At 38.0% G+C, this 25,851-nt stretch overlaps 1 protein-coding gene across 1 annotated transcript in view; it reads right to left on the reverse strand.

The window, feature by feature from the left end:
- LOC126412928 (beta-1,4-glucuronyltransferase 1-like) overlaps positions 1–25,851 on the reverse strand; it is a 102,747-nt gene that overhangs the window by 57,455 nt on the left and 19,441 nt on the right. The window contains exon 2 of the mRNA XM_050082817.1: positions 1,929–2,171. Coding sequence (XP_049938774.1) covers positions 1,929–2,171 — 243 coding nt within the window. The remainder of the gene's footprint in view (positions 1–1,928; positions 2,172–25,851) is intronic.

The following is a 25,851-nucleotide window of genomic DNA, read 5'->3' on the forward strand; positions in this document are numbered from 1 at the left end:
TGGCGAGTGTTGGGGTGAAAAAGAAGCATAGCAAATGACACATGGATTCCCAGAATGTTCATCCAGTAGTTGAGAATTGCAACAAATTTTGCACATAATTTGAAACATTTAATAAATTTGCTTTTTAACTGGCATCCCCCTACAAAATGATGAAAGGAAAAATGTTTATTGCTCACTACTTTTCCACTCTTCATGTGGTATTTTTACTGCATGAGGCATGGTGTTGTAATTTATTACGTCTTTACTACTAATTGTGTTTGCAAGACATTTTATGGACTGTATGCACATATGTCACTGAATGTAAATGCAAAATTATATCATCATATGACACATAGTTCAGGAGATAAGACATCATCAACAATGAGGTGGTAGAAAATTTGCTGCATCATGCATTATGTTGAAATTTATTACTTCTTTGCTACTAAATCTATTCACAATAAATGTTTCAGATTGTATCCTCATATACCACTGAATATACCTACAATACCATACCATTGTAAGATGCATATTTGCGAAGATATCACATTACAAACACAAGCACAAGGCCAGACACTATATTGTAAGAGCATGGGTATATCTCTTTGAAGTGACTTGTCCAAATTACTGCATGATGAATTAATATTATTGTTAGTATTGTTTTGCGCTTAGAAATCTCTCTCTTTGTGTTAATGTGCAGACAGGAAACGTAATTTGTATATATGCACTCAGAAGGATGTAGGTTGCAGTAAGTACTGGGAGGTGAAGAAGCTTGCACAGGATAGAGTAGCATGGAGAGCTGTATCAAACCTGTCTCAGGACTGAAGACCACAACAACACTGCTATATAGCATATTCTTCATGAGCAGCGCAGCTAAGGTAAAAAAATCTTTACCTGCAGAAGCTTGCGATGAGAATACAGTATAAGATTGATAATAAACAGTGTCAAGATGCCTCTTCAGGGACATAGAGGTCCTTACACTTACTTGGCACTACATACACTCTATAATAATATTAGTAACAAAAATGAATTTATAATGAATAATTTATAATACTCAGGTACAAAAGTCTATAACAGGTCACCAGTAACATGTGGGAGGAAGCTGAAAATTCTCAGATGTTCCAAAACAAAGTAAAAGAACACCTTATTATACATTCCCACAATTTATCAGAATATTATGACATAATTCTAATTAACAAATATGTCAGTATACTCAGAACTGATAATGGTCCCTGAGAAGAAAATGCTTCATTGAAGTAGTAGATGAAAAAAGCAACTGAGTACTGTAAGAGAAGGTGCATTGGATTTTCTCAAAGTAGCTTATTTCCTCCCACTATATGTAAATAAACATGTCATAACTATCAATAATCTGGAAATGATATATTTTACTCACCACACAGGAGGAGGAGTTGAGCCAGACAGATGCAATGAAAAGGAATGCTAGAAATATTTCAGCTTTTGGACAAAGTTTTTCTTCAGAAGTAGAAAACTCACATACATTCACACAAACTCAACTCACACACACATTGCCAAAATCGTCTCCAGTCACTCAGGCCATGTGTGTGTGTGAGCTGTGCTTGTGAGAATGTTTTCATTTTTCATTGTCTGAAGAACAGCTTTGTCTGAAAGCAGAAATATTTCTTGCATTATTTTTCATTTTGCCTTTCTAAGACACAATGCCACTTCTCTACATGGTGAGCAGTAATCTATCCTTTCCACAGTGTTGTTATTCCATGCTGGACTTTACATTGTTTGTTTTTCCCCTAATTATCAGTGTGGAGTTGCTGTGCTTCTGTCTGTTAATGTATAACTTGATTCATTCTATCTCACTGATTGTCCTGCATGATGGGCTTTATGGAATATGATTAATGAATAAATGAATAAACTGGTTTTCACTTAATGTATGAAAAATACGTGACATCAGTCAAAATTAGGAAGCATCTATAATTTACCTGGGTCATTTTATCACTCTTTCCTTCCCAGCTGAAACGTTCATCATAGAGAGGATCATCTTGTGTGCCTATAAATATAGGTTCCCAATGACGAAAGTAATTAACTCGCTTTCCAATATGAAATACACTGAGCCCTTCTGTTACGTTCATAGTTTTCCAAACTTCATACCCTGGAAATCTGTGACACTTTCCACACAATTCCTGATGGAATATGATGGCAGACCCATTGTTTAACATTGAAAGCTGCAATAAGCATGATTCTTGTTAAATAATTAACATTAATTAATACTGGTTTATATTATTATAAGTTATTATTTAATGATATTGCGACAAAATTAGCACAACAAATATATATATGATAACATGAATCAAAATTTGTAATTTTTTTTGGCTGCAAAATAATGAACAACTTTATCTCTGACCAGGTTATGGTTTTAATGATTAGAATTCAAGATGTAGATTTCTGTTTCTAAGACACTAGGAAAACAGCAACTGTTAATTTGAAACAGTGATACTTTATAGCCATTGTGTGAAAGCAGTTGTTGGCACAGGAGTTGAGATGATGTTAAGATTGTTATGATGCATTTCAAAGCAATGGAATAAATATTTTCAACTGGAATATATTATCAATACACTACCTTTACTTCACTTAAAATGCCAGTATTGAAATATGTTCCATCTGTCATCAGACTAAAATACTTTATGTTGCATTTCCTCATGTAATTCATTCTGCTTATGAGCTAGAATGGTTGTCTGTCAAATGTAGTGCCCATTTACTTATGGATTATGATTGTGCTGTGCATCAGAGCAAAAGTGTAAAACAATGGTGTGTATTTGCTCAAACATGAAATGAACACACTGTAAAACCTTCCTTGTTAAAAAGACATTTAAGTTGCATGATAAGTGGTGTACTGATAATTTATTCCTAGTGATAAGCTGTTGCACAGCAGCCTTGGCATGAAGGAAAAACTCTAATGAAGTAATCTGAAGCAAGAAGACTACTATTTGCTAATGGAAAAGAGAGAGAGGGGTGGGAAGGGAAGCAAGGGAGTTGTGGTTTAAGTGTAACCTCTATGTTTGCTTCGTAGAGTAACGGTGGTGTATACTTATGTGGAAAACTTCTTTGCGCAGCAATCACCGACATAGTGTAGCTGAGGTGAAATATGGGAAACCAGCCCACATTTGCCGAGGCAGATGGAAAACCACCTAAAAACCATCCACAGACTGGTCAGCTCACCGGACCTCGACACAAGTCCACCAGGCGGATTCGTGCCGGGGACCAAGCACTCCTTCCCAGTGCATTAGACTGCACGGCTAACTGGGTGGGCATTATAGGATTACTTGAATATAGTCACTGTGTTTTCTCAATAAATTTAGCATCTTAAATAGTGTCAAGAAAAGAAACTGATGAATAGTTATCATGTTCCTGAATGCCAATACTTCTTCTGCAGTGAACATTAGATACTGCCAATGGCTTTTAAATGTTTAACAAATCCAAAGAGCACCAAACTGATCAGTGTTCTCTTCAAGATAAGAAAATATAGTTGGTAAACTTTTATTTGAGCATTAAATCTTCATATAAATTCAAATTTTGGACACCATTGTTAAGTGCGTGGCACAAGGTACTTTCCATTGTGCCACATATCTTGTCCCATTTCTTTCAGATGGAGAACAGGAAGAATGACTGCTTAAATACTTCTGTGTGCACTGCAATTAATCTAATCTTGTCTACATGCTCCATAGCTGTAGTATATTCCCAGATTATTCACTTAATACCCAGGCTCCTTTTTCTTAACTTGTAAAAGTTGGAATTACTTTGGATCACTAGGGTTATGTGCCCAACCACTACTTACAATAAGGTGTGCAGTAGTACCACAGCAACCACTGCTGGGTTCAACACAATGGTTCATTCTGCTGTGTTATGTTCAGGCTTTTTGCTCTAGGATGATTGCTGTAGCAATTTCTGATTCACTGTGACTCTTGCTATATTTATGTCTTCAGACTGTGAGATTGACAGGCTGATTTCAGAGCTGCCACAGACTTCTTCAACCACTACAAGACAGTGTGAGAAGATGCTCACATGACCAGAACTAGTGAGATCACAAGGATAATATGTTATGTGGAAAAGTGCAGCCACCATGTCCACAACTCAGCAGACTTTTTGGAACATCTCAAAAGCTTACGTATCTGAGATGCAGACATCATGGTCAATTCTGAAGTACTACCTCTGTTCACTAGGTGAACACTCCAGTTCACATTCAATTTGATCAGTGGGAGATTTGAGGGAGTTTTTGCTGTATCTTTCCAAGCATATTTTAACATCAACTTATTTCCAATGTGTAGGCCAGTTCTACAAGCAGACTGAAGGAGTGGTGATGGGTAGGCCCTTGTCTCCACTTATGGCCAGTCTTTTCACAGAGATGTTCGAGGATGAGGCCCTTATAGCTGCCACTTACCAGCTAACATGTTTCTTCAGATATGTGGATGACACATTTGTCATCTGGCCCCACAGCCAGAAAAAACTGTGTAAGTAATCCTTCATTTTCCTGCTGAGAGAGAGCTGTGCACCCTGTAGCAAACTGCCTTGTTGCTTGCCCCATCAAGATGCCCCCTTTCTTTTTACATATATTTATAGTGTTTGTGTCATGACACTGATTTTCATAATTCAGATGTAACATGCAATTATTTTTACTAATTGGACTGTAGCAGAATGAGCACAGGAAGGACACAATTTTTAAAGAATTTTTTGGTATCATTGTGGGGCTTCTTTAAAACCCATTTTTGCACGATCAAAATTCGCCTATGTCACCATACGAGGGTGGTTTGAAAAGTTCTCGGAACGGAATAGAAAAAAGTGCTTACGGCACTGAAACTTTATTTTTATTGTTCGGTGTAGTCTCCTTGTAGATTAATGTACTTGGTTCAGTGATGTTCCAGTGCCTTGATCCCATCTCGAAAATGAGTTTCCTCCAAGCCTGCAGAATAATTGTCAATTCCAGTTATCAATTCTTCGTTTGAAGTGAATCTTCATTCACCATGAGAAATTTTCAGGTTTCGGAAGAGGTGTAAGTCTGATGGAGCCATATAGGGGAAAAAGGTGGGTGTAGCAACAAATCATAACTGAGTTCATGTAATTTTGCTATGACAATGGCACATGTTTGCAGGCACGCATTGTATTGATGGAAGATGACTGTCTTCCTTGCTAAATCTGGCCTTCTTTTGTGTATCTCTTGTTGCAATTTGTCCAGGAGGTTAGCATAGTATTCTCCAGTAATTGTGTGCCCAGTGGGGAGATAATCTACAAACAGAATCCCCTTTGCATCCAAGAACACTGATGCCACGACCTTTCCCGTCGAAGGAATTGTCTTTGCTTTCTTTGGTGGCAGATAATCAGCATGTTTCCACTGCTCTGACTGTTGTTTTGTCTCTGGAGTGTAGTAGTGTCCTCAAGTTTTATCTATGGTCACAAACTGGAGCAAAAAGCTTGTTCATTTCTCCAAAAACAGGCTAAACATTATTCAAATATGTCCATTCTCATTTGTTTCTGATCCAGCATTAAAAGTTATGGCATCCATCTTGCAGATAATTTTTCATTTCTAATTCTTCAGTTGAAGCATGATATACCCTTTCAGATGACATCTGGCAAGCATTAGAAATTTAATGCACTTTCAATCGGTGATCCTTCATGACCATTTTATGCACTTTTGCAATGATTTCTTGAGTAGTGACACATCTTGGCCGACCACTGTGTGGATCATCATCTAAGCACTCCAGACCAAATTTAAATTCATTTCTCTACTTGGCAACAATTGAATATGAAGGAGCACAGTCTCTCAGTGTATTCTGGAAATCAACACAAATGTCCTTTGCTTTCATACCTTTCTTTACGATGTACTTAATCACTGCTCAAATCTCGATTTTTTTTCATCTTTGCAAATCACTATGTGGAGACAACAACAGAGCCACATCACCACCACAGCTCTCTTCTGAGAGCACTGACATGTCACATGTTTAGAGGCAACAGTCCAATGAATATCACGTTAACTACTCGTTGCACTAGTGCTGACCTCTCGTGGTGATTCCAAGAACTTTTCAAACCACCCTCATAGCAACAATTAGTATAAAAGTGGAAAAGAAATTGTCCTGTGTGTACCCAAATAACCACAACTTAATTGTGTAACAAAAGCTCCTCCTCCCAAAAAGTGGTTTAGTAATTGACTGAGAACACTGCGAGAGGGGTTAAGGGTTAAGTAACCTCATGTCAGGCGTGAATTAGAAAACACACACACACACACACACACACACACACACACATATATATATATATATATATATATATATATATATATATATATATATATATATATATATATAAAAAAAACAAAGATGATGTGACTTACCAAACGAAAGTGCTGGCACGTCGATAGACACACAAACAAACACAAACATACACACAAAATTCTAGCTTTCGCAACCAACGGTTGCCTCGTCAGGAAAGAGGGAAGGAGAGGGAAAGACGAAAGGATTTGGGTTTTAAGGGAGAGGGTAAGGAGTCATTCCAAGCCTCTGTATATGTCTGCTTGTGTCTGTATATGTGTGGATGGATATGTGTGTGTGCGAGTGTATACCCGTCCTTTTTCCCCCTAAGGTAAGTCTTTCCGCTCCCGGGATTGGAATGACTCCTTACCCTCTCCCTTAAAACCCTAATCCTTTCGTCTTTCCCTCTCCTTCCCTCTTTCCTGACGAGGCAACCATTGGTTGCGAAAGCTAGAATTTTGTGTGTATGTTTGTGTTTGTTTGTGTGTCTATCGACGTGCCAGTGCTTTCGTTTGGTAAGTCACATCATCTTTGTTTTTTAGATATATTTTTTCCCAAGTGGAATGTTTCCTTCTATTATATTCATAGATATATATATATATATATATATATATATATATATATATATATATATATATATATATATGTTAACACAAGTAACTCTTCTTAAAAGCTTCTGAAGATGTACTCTGTGTTCAACAACAAACTGCCATTTCTCTTATGCAATGACATTATTTACTCTCCTTTTTTATGGTTCTAAATAATGGTTTCTGGAATGTGGTAAGATAATCCTGCATTTCTGCATTTATTCTTTAGTTGTACAAAGGACATGTAATTTTGTATACGTAAAATACACATTAAGCTACACATATGTTCCTTGAAGGAATAAACAGATCAGTCAAAGCAGGGTCAAGAAACAGGTAAAATCCAGTAACATGAGACACCATTTGACTTATTCACTGCTTCACAAGCTATATGCATGTTTCCAACTCATCACTACAGCGTGAATGCAAACATTCCACGACACTCATGGAGTCACAGCTCACTCGATTTGACCATGAAATTCAACAGCTGTCAAAACACACTTGGCTGATTTGTACACATCATTTTGATGTCTCCACTGAGGATACAGATATGTGAGTAATGCTACTCCTTCAGAGTGAGTGTATGGCACAACTATGAGGTCTGTTCAAGAAATTCCAGTACATTTGTATTTTCACACCAATGGGTGTTGGAGCAAAATGCGGTTGGCATCCCTGCATACACCTGTGTATAATGTGTAACTGCCAGATGTTTCACTGTTATATGTCTGTTCGTTATTGTTCAGTGCTGTATTGAGTAGAATATTGTATCACACAGTTTGTGAATTTTGAGATGGCAGAGTTGGAGGAGCAACATGTCTGCATTAAATTTTGCATGGAACTCAATAAAACCTTTATAGAGCCACACCAAATCACGCAAGAAGCCTATGAAGATGAGCGCTTAAGCTATACTTGGGGTTATGAATGGTTCACATGGTTTAAAAATGGCTGGAATGGAAGTTAGTTAAAGATGACACTTGTTCAACATGTCTACTGACAATGCTCATGGCAGGAACGTTAACGAAATTGTGCATGCCAATTGAAGACTGACTTCCAAGATAGTGCAGAAGAATGTAACATCTCAGTTGAATCATGTCATGAAACCCTGACACAGCATCTTGGAACACATCATGTAGCCACCAAGTACGTTTCATGGCTTAGGGGTCAAGCCTCAAAAGGCCTTTGTGTCGCAATCTGTGAAGAGCTTTTGGATCACATAAATGAGAATGAGATGTTCATTAAGAGAATCATAATTGGTGATGAGATGTAGTTCTATGGTTATGATGCTTAGACCACAGTTCAGTCTTCACAATGGGTCCAGAAAGGTTCTCCATGACCAAAAAAAGCTCATGTGGTCAGGTCAGGTCAAATTTCAAAGCCATGCTGGTAGTTTTCTTTGACTCTGAACAATTAGTTAATTATGAATTCATGCCACAAGGACAAAATGTGGATTGATGATACTACCAGGATGTGTTGTGATGCCTGCTAGAAAATGTAAGAAGGAAACGGTCTGAAATGTAGCAAGACAATTCACAGCTCTTGCATCATGATAATGCACCCAAATAGTCATCCCTGTTGGTGTGTGATTATAGCACAAAAAATGAAATCACTGTGCTACGTCATCCTCTGTACCCTCCAGATGTGGCCCCTGCAGACATTTATTTTCCAACTTTGAAAACACCTTTGAAAGAACAAAGATACACAAGTTGAAAGAAAATTTACAGATGGTGCTTTGCATGATCCAACAAAAGCTGTAGAAAGACTTCTTCTGGTAGTGGAAACGGCGTTGGGAGTGTTGTATCAATTGTGTAGAAGAGTGTTACTAACGAGACGATGCACTTCAAATAAAAGGTAAGTGTAGAAAAATTTTGTGGACAAAATTCTGGAATTTTTTGAACAGACTTTATACTTTTTTTATTGTTATTTTGCCCCGTTTGTCCCATAAGGTGGGGAGGGGGGGGAGGGGGCTGTCAGCAGATAAAATTTGCTGCTCTTCAGCCAATTTGCTGCTCTTCAGCCACATTAGCATAAAAATTTTGAAACATAACATTAAAAAAATGGACATGGCGTTAAAAAAAAAAAAATGAGAGCTTCACACAATGCAAAGACACACAGTCAGCTGCATAAGTTAAAATATAAAAGTCTGATTTGTTAATAAATTAAAATATAGGCACAGATAAATGGAAAATGAGTGTTGCACTCAAATATATGAAAACAGATGGACAGATGCCTGTGTTAAAAGGTAAAAGACCGATGAGTTGACTGATTAAAATAGTTACACTGATGAGTGAAGTGATGAGTGAGTGTAAACTACCAGGGATAAGAGTATCATGGGAATGTAATATTCAGAGGAGTATGGAGGAAGGTGTTTGTGTGGATAGATGTTTGGGGGAGGGATTTAGGAAGATCGAAGAGGGATGTGATTCCAGGCCAAGACTAAGGAAGTTGATGGAAATAAGTGAAGGGGAAGGGAGCCCTGGCAGGGGGAAGGTGGTAGGGATCTCCTAGATCTAATAGGATGGGTATATATCAGGACAGATTTCATGGTCATGTAAGGAAAGCTGACTAATTTTATTGGGAGAGGATGTGGAGAGTGTGGAGGTATAGTGTTGGTAGAACATGGTGATAGTGGCATGGCAATGAATCAACATCATGGTCGGGGGTCGGGGGGGGGGGGGGGGGGGGGGGGGGGAGGAACTAGCGAGTAGCTACTGTCAAGTTTACAGGTAATGTAGAATACTCGGAGGTGTTCAAGATGAGAGACTAGGTGGAGAAACATTATAAGTTGATGTAGAATGCAGGTTGGGTTGGTAAACAGATCCAAAAAGTTAGGCAGAGTGCAGAACATTTGAGAATTTGCAGAGCGTAATAAAAGGGGGGGTAGGTAAACAGATCCAAAAAGTTAGGCAGAGTGCAGAACATTTGAGAATTTGCAGAGCGTAATAAAAGGCGGGGAGGAACAGAAGTCCACATTTGTATAGCAAAGGGTGGACTGGATCAGCAATTCATAGGTGTGGAGGTCCATGGAAGGGTGCAATATCTGGCAATTTAGTAGTTTTAGTAATTTTAGTCTATTGTGGGCTTTCTACTGAATAGTTAGTAGATGTGGCTTCCATGTTAGTTATCAGGAGTTATCACAACTGCTGCAGATGAATTCTTGTATCCTGAGCATAAAATTATTTCCCACCAATGAAATTCGCTATGCTATCAGCCAATGAATAGCTTTGCAGCTGCAGAAGTTCTGTAGCAGCCTAGTAATCATTTAAACTTGTAACGGCAAATTTGATCATGTACACTTTGCACTCCAATTGTTGTTATAATTAATTTATGCTGAGAGTTCATATGCCTGTTTGAGCAACATGTATAAAGTATAACAATATCACTCACAATGATGATTGCAAAGACGACTGTAGCGATTTTGCTAATTTGGGATTACCTGTGTAGGAAGATCATGTTATTGCAAAGTTCAAACAAATGATTGTATTACAGTCATAAGAAAATAAATAACTTCATATGATAATCAATTTATGATACACACACTTTTGTGGTAGTTTTATTTGTCCCATCAACTTGGTAAAAACAGTAATAAGTTTCTTAGTATATTTTGATTTACTTTTAATCAAAGTTTATTTCATTGCATTCATAAAGATATTGCTTTGTATTAATGGCCTAGTCTCTGAAAAGCTTGCTTTGATTCTTCAGAGAAGTCACAAACACCCTTATCCATGATTGTCAGTGTACTGTTTATTCTTGTTGATTACAAACAGTACTCACTGTATTCTAAAGTTAATATGGCTCTAATATTTACTTTCAAAAAAGCTTTCATGTGCACACTAAAACATTTTAAAGTTCAAAATTACAACTTTAACTAGGCAGTGACTTATAAGGACATTTAAGTTCATTCAAAACATAATTTGCAAAGAAAGCTGCTATCATTTTGTTACAGTGTGCCCTTCCTCTTAAGTATTGATTAATGAATGGCTAGTAAAATCATTGTCAAGTACTTTTGTCTGCATAAAATGTGAGGTGATACAGACTGGCCGTAATAAAATTGCAATGGAACATACTTGAGGCTGAAACAAAATAATTAACAAAGTTAATGAACAGAACATGCCAAAAATCGCCACTGTTGATGTCAAATATTGTCAAATTGTTACCAAGAAATGCCTGTCAAGATAGTTTTATTTAAGTTATGCTATAATAATTTTCCTGCCCGCAACTAATATCATACTTTTCTTCCACATAGTGTTCACCCGTAGCAGATGAAGTATATTACTCTAGTCTATGTTCTTAGCAGTAGTAGCTCAGTAGACAAATTTTGTTAATGCATTATCCACATATTAGACAAATACAAGATTAAGGATAATGCTCTAAACTGGCTAATATCATATTTACACAACGGAAAACAAGGGGTAACTATCAACTCAGATGCAATGAATTATTATTCTAAATGGAGTACAATATCACAAGGTGTGCCTCAAGGCTCCACTTTGGGGCCAAATCAGCTATTATTCTACATAAATGACTTACCCATAAATAAAAATTCCCCATCAGTTCTGTTTTTAATGATACTTTTGTTTTAATTGAAGATGATGATGCAGTAAAACTCCAAGCTCCATCATAAGCACACTGGATACCACAGAAAACTGGTTCCAGTTAAACGGGTTGAAAGTGAATATTGCAAAAACTCATATGGTACGTTTCAAAGGGAAACATTCAAAATGTGTGGAACTTAAAATACAACATAACAATCAACCTTTGAAAGACATTGACACAGTCAAATTCCTGGGACAAAATGTGGACAAGAACTTAAGCTGGAATACACATATTGACTTCCTATCAGATAAACTAAGCAGTTTTGCATCTGCAATAAAAATACTAGCAAATTCCACTGACTTGAATACATGAAAAATTGCTTCTCATGGTTATTTTGAATCTGTCATTAGATATGGATTATTTTTCTGGGCAAGTTCAGTAGTGTATCTCAAATACTGAAACTGCAAAAGATAATTGTCCAATATATGTGGACTCTAAATCAAACAGAGTCCTGTCACCCTTTATTTTGGAAACTACAAATTATTACTGTTCCCTCCACATACATATATGAAATTATAATCTTCCTACACAGCAGACAAAAATTATTTGAGGAGAATCATTTTAATGATCCATATAACACAAAAAATAAAAATAATTTTATGTTATCCACTCACCAGTTGAAGCTATATGCATGGACTCCACAGTATATGTGGATGACAGTATATAACAAGTTAATGGGCAGAAACACATTTAATACAGAGCCAGAAATTTTAAAAATGAGGCTACCGGAGATTCTATGGCAGAAATGCAACTATTTAATGGAAAGATTTATAGAGGATGAAGTGATAATTCGAGCAAGGGGTAATTCAGTGTTACATTTTATTATATGTATGTATAACAAAATTGTATAATCATTAATATGATGCTGTTTGTTAATATCAGCTGTTCTTTGTTTATGGTGAAATATTACCAAAATTTGATGTGTCTCCTGCACCCGAATCAAATGAGTTATATTATGTACATTATGAGACAAATAAACCACAATTCGCAATACATCCTCCAAACTCATGTGGCACATTATACACACCCAAACATAGAAGTGCTTTCTGTGTGTCTAACACAGCGTAAAAGTAAAAATATGAATAACATTTATTTCTGGTAAAGACATGATTTCAGCATACCCTATTTAAATTAAAATTACTGTTTTTGTTGTCATTGGTGGACTGCAGTAAGCTTTATACCTTGGATCAATTTTATTATAAAGCACACTACTATAAGACAGTTACTTGAAAGATGCACTGTCTGAATGAGACAGCAAATTATTTCATTCAGACACATAAACTATGGCATTACATTCATTTTAACAGACTAGGTAGCAGCATCCTTTGGTCCTAACACACTACATCAGAAAAAAACAAGGATAGTTAGTTTGAAATATAGAGGGCATTACTTACAATACATAATGTAAACTGATGCTGCTCTACTTGCTGGAAACAACCACCTCAGTTTCCATCTGCCTATGCGCCAGTAAAGTCATATGGTGACATGTACTCCTGCAGGTTTGTTGGATTATAACTCATTCAAATGGTATGTTGACTATAATGGATCATTGCTACTGGGTAATGCAATGTTTTACTTATTGTTTCATATTAATCATATCTGATTCTGTAATTTCATTGATTTAAGCATTGAAAATGGTTGTTTATAGCTGAAATATGAATATCCAAGAATAATAAAAAATCTGTGGGATTTGGGATTGAGACTGATTGCTCCTTCCTTATAACAATCTACAGTTGCTGAGCACAACAGTTCCTTAAGGAATGAAAGTTGACTGACAATAATTGCCACAGGCACCCATGAGTGTGTCACACTTACAAGCATTATGTGTAGTTACAAGTAATTTCCTCAAAGCACTTGATACATTTTATTATAAAGCACACTAATATATGACAGTTATGTGAAAGATGCACTGTCTGAATGAGACAGCAAATTATTTCATTCAGACACATAAATTTTGGCATTACATTCATTTTAAGAGACTAGGCTGCAGTATCCTTTGGTCCTAACATATTTTGGGAGGCAGTGTAGGAAGGATGGCTTATATTTAAGTAGGTTAGGCTTGATGAGTCTTAAACTGCCTGTTGACATTCTTAAAACAATAAAATGCTGAGAGAAAGTAATTGGGATCAAGAACCAAAAGTGTCTACTTAAAGTACAATGTATAACTGGAGTAAATATGTACCTGCAAATCACATAGAAAAAAACTGTCATGGCATTGGAATATAAGTGTAAACTGCAGAATTTCCAAGTCTTATGGCTATTTTCTTCTTCAGTCCATATACTGATTTAATGCAGCTCTCCATGCCAGTCTATACTGTGCAAGCCTCATCATATCTATATCACAACTGCAACTGCATCCTATTGAATCTACTTACGGTTTTCAAGTCTTGATCTCTCTCTACAATTTTTATCTCATCCCCCCCCCCCCCCTTTCCCCACAGTTATCTGATCTACCCATATAGTCTACAACATTCTTCTATAACAGTATATTTCAAAAGCTATTTTCTTACCCATTTCAAGAATCAATGAAGTTTCAGATTCTGTGACCAACTGTCTTACCTATCTAAATGAACAACAGCATAAGAAGATCAAAAATGCATTTGGTAATAGTGATACTATAGCACTGACTCAAGGGTAGGCTGAAAAGTGACAGTTTGTTTGTAAGTTGACACAGCAAATGAAAGTATGTGAAATAAAAGTTGTAGAAACAAACTGATCTATAACAAAGTCTCATACATACATTTGTATTGTATTTACATTACAAAACTACAAGGTAAGTTGAAAGCCCATATTAGATAGTATACAAATACCTGTGTGCTTTGGAGTATATACATATCTTGTATCCAAACAGTGAACACAAATGAATGGAGGGGAGGGGCTGTTGTATATTAGTACTGCCATAGATGTGCAATACAGTGCACATAACGTACAACAGTACCTCTCACACAGAGTTTGGAGAAAATTATCTTATATTTTGACAAATGTTCTACATACAGGATATTACATGTTGGAGACCTAGATGTTGGCGTAAGTCTAAAAACACCCAAGCAGTTTAATTTTCTCAATATGTTAACTGTAAGATTGCATGACCTATACTGCGCTAATAATTCAAGTGCGCAATTTTCCTGTCTTGATGATGAACCACCAATATTCAGAAAAATCAGCAGGAACTTCAGTTGTTCCATAAAGGTCACTAGAGTGTGACTGATAGTAGGTGAATCTCTTACCTCTCTCTCCCTCCTCCGCCCCCCCCCCCCCCCTCCACCCCCTCGATATCTAGGTTTTGATAAGAGACTGATCTGTAGTGCATCCAAAAGTCTAGGTTTGCTTGGAAGACAACAGTTTTCTTGTGAATGTAAGGGGGCTCCATTGTGGAACTTAAAGGTATGTTGCTAAAATTAAAAACTAAAATGTCTACATAATATTGCAAAAAATGTGTATTAAACTTCTGAATCACGGGAACACTGAAAATTAAAGGACACAGTTAAAGACAACAAAATAGAATCAAATCCAAGTCAAATATGTGCATTGACATCTACAGTCTACAAACCACTGTGAAGTACATGGCAGAGGGTATGTCCCTTTATACCAGTTATTAGGGTGTCTCCCCATTCCATTCATGTACAGAGTACAGGAAGAATGATTGCTTAAAGTTTACCACCTGCCTTACTCATTGACTGATGGCAAGCCTATGAGATCATTCCATTTCATATCCCTACAAAGTGTTACACCCAGGTGTTTGTATGAGTTGGCTGCTTCCAACTGTGACTCATTGATATTATTGACATAGAATAATACATTATTTGATTTTGGGAAGTGCACAATTTTATATTTCTGAACGTTCAAAGCAAACATTCAATCTTTGCACCACTTTGAAGTCTTAAGGTCTGACTGAATATTTATGCAGCTTCTTTCAGACGGTACTTCATTACAGATGACTGCATCATCTGCAAAAGTCTGAAATTACTATTAACATTGTTCTCAAGATTATTAATATACAACATAAACAACAGAGGACCCACTAAACTTTTCTGGGGCACACCTAAAGTTGCTTCTACATCTGCCAATGACTCTCCACCCGAGATAACAAGCTGTGCTCTCTTACCACATTATCTTACTTTTGACAATAAAAACATGTGGTACTGGGTGAAATGTTTCTCAGAAACCAAGAATACTACATTTACCTGACTGGCTTGATGCAAAGCTTTCATTACATCACGTGAGAAAACTGTAGGTTGGGTTTCACATGATCAATGTTATTTGACATCCATGCTGGTTGGCATGGAGGAGGTCATTCTATTTGACATACCTTATTATGTTTGAGACCAAAATATGTTCTAAGATTCTAACAATAAATCGATGTCTGGGATACTGGACAGCAGTTTTGTGAATCACTCTACCACCCTTCCTATAACCTGATGTGACCTGTGCTTTCTCCCACAGTTTTTGTTCAAGAGGTCTACAATAGATTATACTTAGAAGAAGGGCTAACTCAACCACAAATTCAGTATAGAATGTGATAGGGATTCCATAGGACCATGGAGCTTTGTTCTGTTTTAATTTCAGTTGATTTGCAACACCACTGACACTAACAATTATTTCACTCATTTTTCAGTTATACAGGGGTTGGAGAATTCTCCTTGGTTTTCCTTTGAAAAGGAACATTTGAAACCAGATTTAAGCATTTTTGCTTTTGCTTTACTACCCTCAATTTCACATTGTGTCTCATCTGTGAGACTGGATACTAACTTCGGTGCCATTAACAGCTTTTACATGTGACCAGAATTTCTTACGGTTTTATGAAAGATTATATGACAAAATTGTGCTATGGTAGCCATTGAAGGTTTCATGTCTTGCTCTCTTGACAGCCAAACATGTTTCATTGTGCATCTCTCTATTTATAAGATTAAAAAGCAAATACTGGGCAGAAATCAGATTGGCCAGATGCGAGGTGAATGATAAGTACATCAATAGCTCTTAAAACAGTTTAACCCTCCTACTATCAGAATTTTTTGTTACACTGAGTACCACTGGGGTCAATATGACTCCAAGTAATGAACATGGGATATATTCACAGTATTTTATTTATTTTAATCAACTGACATACAAGCTTACATTACTGATTGAAACCAGGTAAACTATGTATACAAGCACTTACAGATCTTGCCTTAATCCTTGATCTTATAGCTCCTTACATCTAAAACATAGCAACTCTTTACATTTAAAACAAAGAATCTCTGAATTTTGTTTACAGACAAAAGGAAAGCATCTTCTGCACGTTTTTGAATGTTTTCTACCCAATGAACGTTTGCATAGGGAGCATTGTCCATGTTTTACATGTCTGCTGAAGGAGGAGGATGAGGAAGAGAAGCTTTGCTGTGCCAGCTTCTATTTTTCTGTACTAGACTTTTTCCCAGTTCCAGAAGAAATTCTCTTCTTTTGTAGTTGATTTTTTTATTCCAGTTAGGATTTAAGTCAAGCCCAATTATGAAAGCATTTAGGGCACTAATATCCAACATATTATAAAAAATAAACATGGGCCATCTTCTTGTCATACATTTTGTGGTGTAGGTGCTGACTAACTTGTCCATTGTGTCTACGCCTGATTTAGTTGCAGTATAGCCTAGGATTATAATAGGTTTTGCTGCTTCACCATCACCTATTTTGTCTCTGAAATGCATAGTACTCAGCAGTGTCACTATCTAACCCATTTTTGGGAAATATGAGACTATTGTAGCTGATTCCTGGAATTCGAAGAGACATGAAGCTGCAGTTCTTCCCCTTGCTTTGATAAATTCTGCAGGTAGGGCATGACAACTTTTTCTTAGAGTCATTTGTTCTACTTTCTTTGGCAACTCCAAACTTGTAAAGAAATTATCTGTTGTGATATTTATACCACTCCCAGATAAATATTCTTTCAATTCTCTTTTTCCATGATTTATTTTTCTAGGCTGGCATTCACCTTTTCCTGTGTTTTTCTGCCGGTGTGTGACATAGTATTTAGTTCTGTCACATGAGCCCACATCTTTATACACTTTCCAGGTTTTGAGGGGATGTACTGGTGAAATGAACACCTACCCCTAAAAGTTAACAGTTGTTCATCAACTGTAACATTCTGGTGTGGTTCATATGCATCATGTAATGTGCTTACCTGTTGTCAAATGAATCCCTTATAGGAGCCAATTTATCAGGGCTATGATTCTGTCACTGGTGCTGAGCATCATCAAACCGAATACAGTGTGATATTTCTGTAAAGCTGTTCCTACGCATAGAACTATTGGAAATAGGTCAGTCATGCTCTTTGTTCCATAAATTCACTATGCCCTCATTGTGGCCTTTGAACACTCCTGCAAGAATAAGCAGGCCAAGAAAGCATTCAAATTCTTCTCTATCAAGATCTGTCCACTTGTTACCAAAAGTAATGTTATGTTCTTTGTTGATCCACTTCAAAATAGCCTGGAAAATGCTGGACTTCATGAATAATTCAAATGCTGACTGCACAGTATTTATGTTCCTTACAGTATTCCTTGTGGGACCTAGAGCCATCTTTAATATATCTCGTGCTGGCTGTCTCTGGTGTAATCTAACAGGATTTTTTCCCCATGTTACATTTCCATTTCTCAACCTGAAAAATATGGGATTACTATTTTACATATGTACTTACATATTATTATCATTATTATTATTGTTAGTAGTAGTAGTAGTAGTAGTAGTAGTAGTAGTAGTAGTAATAGTAGCAGTACAGGATTTTTTCCCCATGTTACATTTCCATTTCTCAACCTGAAAAATGTGGGATTACTATTTTACATATGTACTTACATATTATTATCATTATTATTATTGTTAGTAGTAGTAGTAGTAGTAGTAGTAGTAGTAGTAATAGTAGCAGTACAGGATTTTTTCCCCATGTTACATTTCCATTTCTCAACCTGAAAAATGTGGGATTACTATTTTACATATGTACTTACATATTATTATCATTATTATTGTTACATTTCCATTTCTCAACCTGAAAAATGTGGGATTACTATTTTACATATGTACTTACATATTATTATCATTATTATTGTTATTATAATTATTAGTAATAGTAATAGTAGTAGTAGTAGTAATAGTAGTAGTAGCAGTACTATAGTTAAAGTTTTTTCAAACATATGATGGATTATATATACTTACTTGAAAACAGTCTGATTTGACATGTCAGCAACTTCAGAAAGTAGTTTCCAAATCTTCAATGTCTTCACCAGAATCTTTAATTGATTCACTACCTCCAGAAATAATGGCATCAATCTCTTCATCGTCAGCAAATGGTATATCTCCTAATTCCTCTTCTTCATTCAAAATTGCTTGTATTTCAGCACTACTCTGATGTTTTCTAGTCATAATGTAGTTCTTGCTCACTCTGAGGCAAAACGCTAGTAACAACTGAGGCAATTCACAACAGTGGCTTAGGCAAGAAACGGCAACAATGGGTATGAATAATAAGTGGGAAATGTTGGTTTCATTGTTGCAAGTGTTTCATAAAACATCTGCTCAATGTAACATTCATCATTCAGTTTTCATAATGTTACACATAAGAAACAAAACAAAAATTTAGATTGGGGTAATGCTGACCCCAGTGGTACTCAGTGCATAGCCCATGAATAAATTTTAATGTGTTATAATGTAAAACTGAACGATATTTCACTGCATACAAGCACCTTAGAGAGACAAAGTCATATATTTTGAAAATAATCGGCTTGAAAACAAGGGAGATATATATTTCGAATGTGATTATCGATCATATTGACCCCAGTGGTACTTGGAGGATTAAAGCTGCATGAAATGTTGCTAAGATGGAAGAATACCAAAAATACTTTCTCTGAAGTTGGTATCACTCCAGATGATTTCAGTTTTTTCATTAATATTGTTGCAAATAAGAAACTAAATCTGGCAATATCCAGAACTCAAATAATATTAACAACGTACCAAAACATTCTGAACTCATTGTCCTTGCCTTTAAATGCAAGGAGGTTAAAATAAATTACCACAGAAGTAGCAAAATTAAGTCACTAAAGGTCAGGTGGCATTTATGGTCTCTCTTATTTTGCATTCTGTGTTAACAAATTCATTGAATATTTAGAATTATTTGTTACCTTCTACTCTTAAACATGATAGTTGTTAAATGTCTACTAAAAATGGTGACAAGTCACAACCTAATAGTTATCGTCCACTCTCTCTTGTATCCATCCCTTCAAAATGACTGAAAGTATGGTTTCAGGGTTGGTTTGTCAATGGAGAAAGGAGTTTGTTTCATTTATACTTGTCTTGCTACAGCCATGCTTGAGGAAGGATCCTCTTATAAACTATGACAGTTCCATAATTTTGAATGACAAATATTGTATATTATTGGACTCTACCTGAACTACTATTCCTCTATTAATGTTCTTGCTTACCTGTGTAATTCTGGTACTCTGCTCATCATTATATTTCTTGTGTATTGTTGTAAATAAAAAACTGTAGGTACTATAGATCTCAGCAAGACACCTGAATGTGTCAGTGACGTGATAATGATAAAAAATATCTGCCTAGTTGATATCTGGGTGAGAGAAAACAGGTACTACAGTTCAGCAACAGAACTAATGTTTTAAATGTCACAGGCAGTGTGCTGCAAAGTTCTGTGTTTGGACCTTTACTATTCATAATCTATGTAAATGACTTGCCAAGTATATGTTGCATAAGTCCACACTGCATTCTGATGCTACCACATTTGTTACAGCTGGAAAAGACTTTGCACTAAAGTATCAAAGTAAAAATCAGTTTAGAGCAGCCAATACGTGGTTTGGAATCAATGAACCGAATTTTAGTTATGAAAAAACTGAAAATGTTCTCTTCAATTTATATAATAAATATGACAATGACAGTGCTTCTGCTGAACTTCTTGGGATTCCTCTTGACTAAAAGTGAACTTTGAAAAGTCATGTGGAATATCTCTATACGAAGTTAGCATATTTCACATATTTATTAAGTAAACTCAGGCCCTGTGTTAGTGATAATGTTAGTGGTAACAGTTAACATCTACTGCAGCTTTTTCTACAACCAGCTGATACATGGAGTTCTGTTATATGGCAATTCTTCTTGGAAAACATTCTTAATTGGTAGAAAAAGCAGTCAGCTGAGTTTCTGGAGCCAAAACGAAATTGTCTTGTAGACCATATTACATGTAAAAAAAAACTGAAAATACTAACAGTCATGTCCCTCTTTATTCTAAATATAATAATATTCAATATGCACAAAGGAAAATCACAGGACCATAAACTGTGACAGTCTCTTCATCAGCATGATTAACCCTCAACAGCAGCTGACATCCCAGGTGCCAGGCTTAAAAAAATCCAAGCCAGTTAAAAACATCTGTGTTAATAATTGCTGGTATTTAACAAGTTGCCAGCACAGGCTCAAGGTGTGACTCTTAGTGTGTTAAGAAACACCACTCTAAACTGACTTTGACAAATGGCATTTTAATCAATAGAAGTATTTAAAATGTGCCCCCAAAATGATAGTCAACACTAATATTGTTTGATTTATGTTGTATGTTTGTATGTATGTAGTGTATTGTTTCACAAACACATTATATTGTGACAGTAATTTATTCATTTATTCATCCAGGAATCACAGAAAATACATAACGCTAATATACATATAAGGATAAGACAAGTGGTTGGCTGAGACCTTGCTGAAGGAACCATCCCAGAATTTACCTGAAATGACTGACAGAAACTGTAATGGAACTGAAAAATAGGCCTCATTTTGAAATATTGTACACTAGTTACAGTTCTGTTAAAAAGAATTTGCTTAATATGATATTAGATTGGGTGTTATGATCAATAATCAATATTGAAATTGTATGTTCTTTGCAGCTTTGATGGTGATCTCTGGTCATCAATGGGTTTTCAGCCACTTGAGTTTTGGCCGCGGACAAGTGTAGTCATTTTCAAGTTCCAGCAATAAATATGTGTTTTTGTTTTAAACAAACTATTGTAAGTGATATATGACAAGGGCCACAAATGAGTTACAGAATTAGCAAAGACTGGCTGACCGACCAGACGCCATCAACAGCGGTTACCCAAGCAGGAACATGAGACAAGAAGAAGAGGAAAACGGACAACAGAATAAAAAATGTTCAGATGAGTAATCCAAGAGTATGGCATAGCAAAATCTGTGAGAAAATCAATGGTTTATAACGAGAATGATACTAGAGTGCAGCCAATACACAACTGAAGAAAATCTGCAGTGTAGCTAGTCTTATAGTGCGGCTGTCAGCACTTAATTGGCTGACAAGGTGGGCGTGACTCTGCAACACTCCGAACGCAACATTGCAGAGGCAAAAATAGTGCTGACAGATGCAGAAGTGCCATATGGTGATTGTAATCGAGTTCCACACATACCAGCTGGACACCACTGGTCCTGCAGTGCAGCTGAGATGTCAGGTGCTACCTGCCCTTTTCACCTCAGCCTCCACCCTCATGGAAGCTAGGTGTAGCAGATAGATGAGAAAGTGAGTTAATATTGTTCTGAGCTATGTTTAAAATTTCAAATCTCTGGCTGATTTGGAAGTTAGTTTAAAACCCATAATAAAGTTTGTACCAAACAGACAGATAGACAAGAAAGTGACCAAATAAAAACGTGTTAAAAACACTCATAGTTGTAAGATATGAATCGCTCAGGAAATACTGTACTGCAACATTATTGGGCAGATGAAAATTGTAAAATAAAAATAAAACAATATGCATATGCCTGGAAATGAACTTTTACACTCGATTATTCTAACGCTAAACTGTAGACATTGAACAGACTTTGCAGTGTGCCTGCAATGTATTCAATGAAGTTACATGACGTAACATTTAGTTCAGAGTTGGCAAATTAGGCAGAAAATGGACAACAAGGAAAGGCAGTTGGCAACATTTTAACCACATGGATGACAGCTATGGCAGGTGTGTTTCAAAATCTTTGTATCAAGCGTTTGAGGATGATAAATCACATCATGGGCAACAACATGTTAGAGACAAAATGTTTGCTGACACTTCCAGGTGACTTAAAGCATATTTTTATAGATTTTGTCACCCTGGGATGAAGAGATTATGCTGATCCAGCAGGGTCTACTCACCAGATGTCCTTCTCTGTATACTATCTACTGTTATAACGTCAAGTTGAACACATGTATTTCAAAACGACACAACACATGTAAGTCACTGAGCAAGTTGACAAAGCAGGACATGTGAACACGGTAACATTCAAATGAGAACTGAGTCCAAGTCTGGCAGACGATGGCCGGCTGGCCGCTTAGGTGGCACGGCTGCTGCATGGCTGGCAGACAGCGCCGCATGTAGAGGACAAGTGTAATTGCGCAGTGGCACTTTGAATGATCGGCGAGTCACAACACTTTTCCCCCCTTTGAAATTTTTGCACTGGTCTGGATGGAGGTGGCCTGTAGATTGCTAATGTCCATAGGTTTTGGTTTGACTGGCCGTAAAGTCTCGAGGAGGAGGCTTCCCGTACAGACAGAAGTGTGTCCAATGATAGCGGGTCGAGATGACAGGAGACGTAGTGGTCAAATCTGCTGAGGCCCCATGCACCAATCTGCCCATTGCGGCAAGTCCGGTTGATATAACAGGAGACATGGGTGATGTGTCGGCATCCGTAGGAGAAGGAGGCGAGTAGAGTTGCTCCGACAGATGATGGTCATCCGGTTCCTACATGGGCACGTCTCCTGGTGGTGTCCGTTCTTGTGCTGGCACCGAGATGATGGTGAGAGGACTGCGTTGTGAGTAATGAGAGATGCCAAGATCCCGAGTGTCAGGTAGAGCTGAAGTTGGTGTAGCAGCATTCGGAACAGGCGTTGCCGGCACATGAGTCCGAAGCTGGTCCGAATGACGCACTGCAACACCCGTGTCCATCTGGATTTCATACAGACGTTGGCCACAGTGTCATAAGATGCGGCCCGGACTCCATTTTGGCCACCTGCCATATCCCCGTACCCATAAAAGCTCACCGGTGGTGAACCAGCCAAGTGAAGGCACCCGCGGCCGTGAGGAGGAAGGCCACAGAAGATGAAGTAGCGTGCGGGGCTGTCGGCCATGTAAGAGCTCAGCCGGGCTGTGGTTGCCCATGGGGGTGAAACGGTAAGAAGCCAGAAATTGGAGAAGCGCATCATCAGCAGCAGAAGAAGTCAGGAGTTTCCTCATCTGAGCCTTAAATGTGCGGACCAGTCATTCAGACTCACCGTTTGATTGTGGATGGAACGGAGGGGCCGTGACATGGTTGACGCCGTGACGAGCACAAAAATCTTCAAATTCGGAAGAGGCAAATTGCGGGCCATTATCAGTAACAGGAGTAGAGGGAAGGCCTTCCAAAGAAAAAATGCAGGCGAGAGCACTTGTGGTTGCCGCGGTGGTAGGCGACGTGCAATGGACAACGAAAGGAAAGTTAGAGTAGGCATCAATTATGAGTAGCCAATAAGTACCTAAAAAAGGTCCCGCCAAGTCAGCATGAATGCACTCCCAGGGCTTCTCAGGCGAAGGCCACGGTGACAAAGATGACTTTGAGGCAGCGACCTGTGACGCACAAGGGCCGCAGGCAGTGACCATACGTGCTATTTCAGAGTCGATGCCAGGCCAGTACACATGACGGAGTGCCAGAGATTTTGTGTGAGAGACACCCCAGTGCCCTTGGTGAAGGAGGCGCAAGACCGAAGCACGCAAAGATGCAGGTACCACAATACGCGGCGAAGCATTGTCGGTGGAAAGGAGGATAACACCATCCCTAGCCGTGAGGCGGTAGCGCAAAGCGTAGTAGTTTCACAACGGATTGGAAGTCTTAGCGGATGGAAAATCTGGCCATCCCTTCTGAATACAGCGTAAAACCCGGGAGAGGGTAGGGTGAGAACCCGTAGCAGCCACCAGCCGGTACCCGGTGATGGGGAATCCATCCACAACCCGCCGCTCGGCAACATCCAGGTGGAAACACAAAAGTTCGTCCCTATCGAATGCCAGATTCACATGTTGAGCTGTCGGCCAGAAATGAATCTCATAATTGAAACAAGACAAGTAAAGAGCCAAACGCTGGAGGCAGTGTGCAGCCTTGTCAGGCAGCGACGTTGATGGATGAAACAAGGAAACAAGTGGTTTGTGGTCCGTAACAAGATGAAATTTGGATCCATAAAGAAAAACACCAAACTTGTGAAGAGCATAAATAATGGCCAAAGCTTCTTTTTCAATTTGAGAATATTTCCATTGGGCATTCGTGAGCGTTTTGGAAGCATAAGCAATGGGTTGTTCAGAACCGTCAGAAAAACGGTGCGCAAGGACGGCACCAACCCTGTATTAAGAGGCGTCCGTGGCAAGAACGAGATGTTGGCCAGGTCAATAAGCAGCCAGGCATGAGGTTTGTTTCAGCATAGTCTTCAATTTTTGGAAAGCCGCATCGCATGATGCGGACCAGTGAAAAGGCACGTTTTTATGCAACAGGCGATGCAACGGCTAAGCCACCGAAGCCGCAGATGGTAAAAACCTGTGATAGTATGCTATTTTCCCCAAGAAAGCTTGCAGTTCCTTAACAGATGTAGGGCGAGGACAGGCATCGACCTCAGCGACAGTTTGCTGAAGCGGACGAATACCATCCTGAGAGAGATGCAACCCCAAGTACGTTATAGATGCCTGAAAAAATTGTGATTTCTGAAGATTACACTTAAGACCGGCAGTCTGTAAGACATGAAAAAGTGTGTGGAGATTCTGAAGATGTTCTTCAGTGGTAGAGCCAGTGACAACAATGTCGTCCATGTAATTGGTACACCCAGGGACAGGGAGCAATAATTGTTCCAAGAATCGCTGAAAGAGAGCAGGGGCACTGGCAACCCTGAATGGCAATCATTGGTACTGATAGAGGCCAAAAGGCGTGTTAAGGACCAGGAACTGCCGGGAAGCAGCATTGAGAGGAAGTTGATGACAAGCTTCCGACAGGTCAATTTTAGAAAAATACTGGCCTCCCACAAGTTTAGTGAACAATTCTTCAGGTCGGGGCATAGGGTAAGTGTCAATGAGGCATTGAGCATTTACAGTGGCTTTGAAATCACCACAGAGATGAATGTCACCACTGGGCTTAGCAACGACAACGACAGGAAGGGCCACAGGAATGGGCCGAGCCCAAAAAAAATGAGGCCGAGCAGTGGGTTTGAGCGTGATATGAGCTTCAAAATCGTTTGCACGGCCTAACCCAGGAGAAAAAAGGGACAAAAATGTCGTCGACAAGGAATCCAATTGAGCATAAGGAATGGCATCAGTGACAATATTGACAGAGTCATCTATGGAGAACACAAAAATGCGAAAGGCATCGAAACCAAAAAGATTTTCTGCATTACTATGGTCGACCACAAATATGGGAACAGTGCGAACAAC

This window comes from Schistocerca serialis, chromosome 7 (genome assembly GCF_023864345.2).
Source record: "Schistocerca serialis cubense isolate TAMUIC-IGC-003099 chromosome 7, iqSchSeri2.2, whole genome shotgun sequence".
NCBI classification, from domain to species: Eukaryota; Metazoa; Arthropoda; class Insecta; order Orthoptera; family Acrididae; genus Schistocerca; species Schistocerca serialis.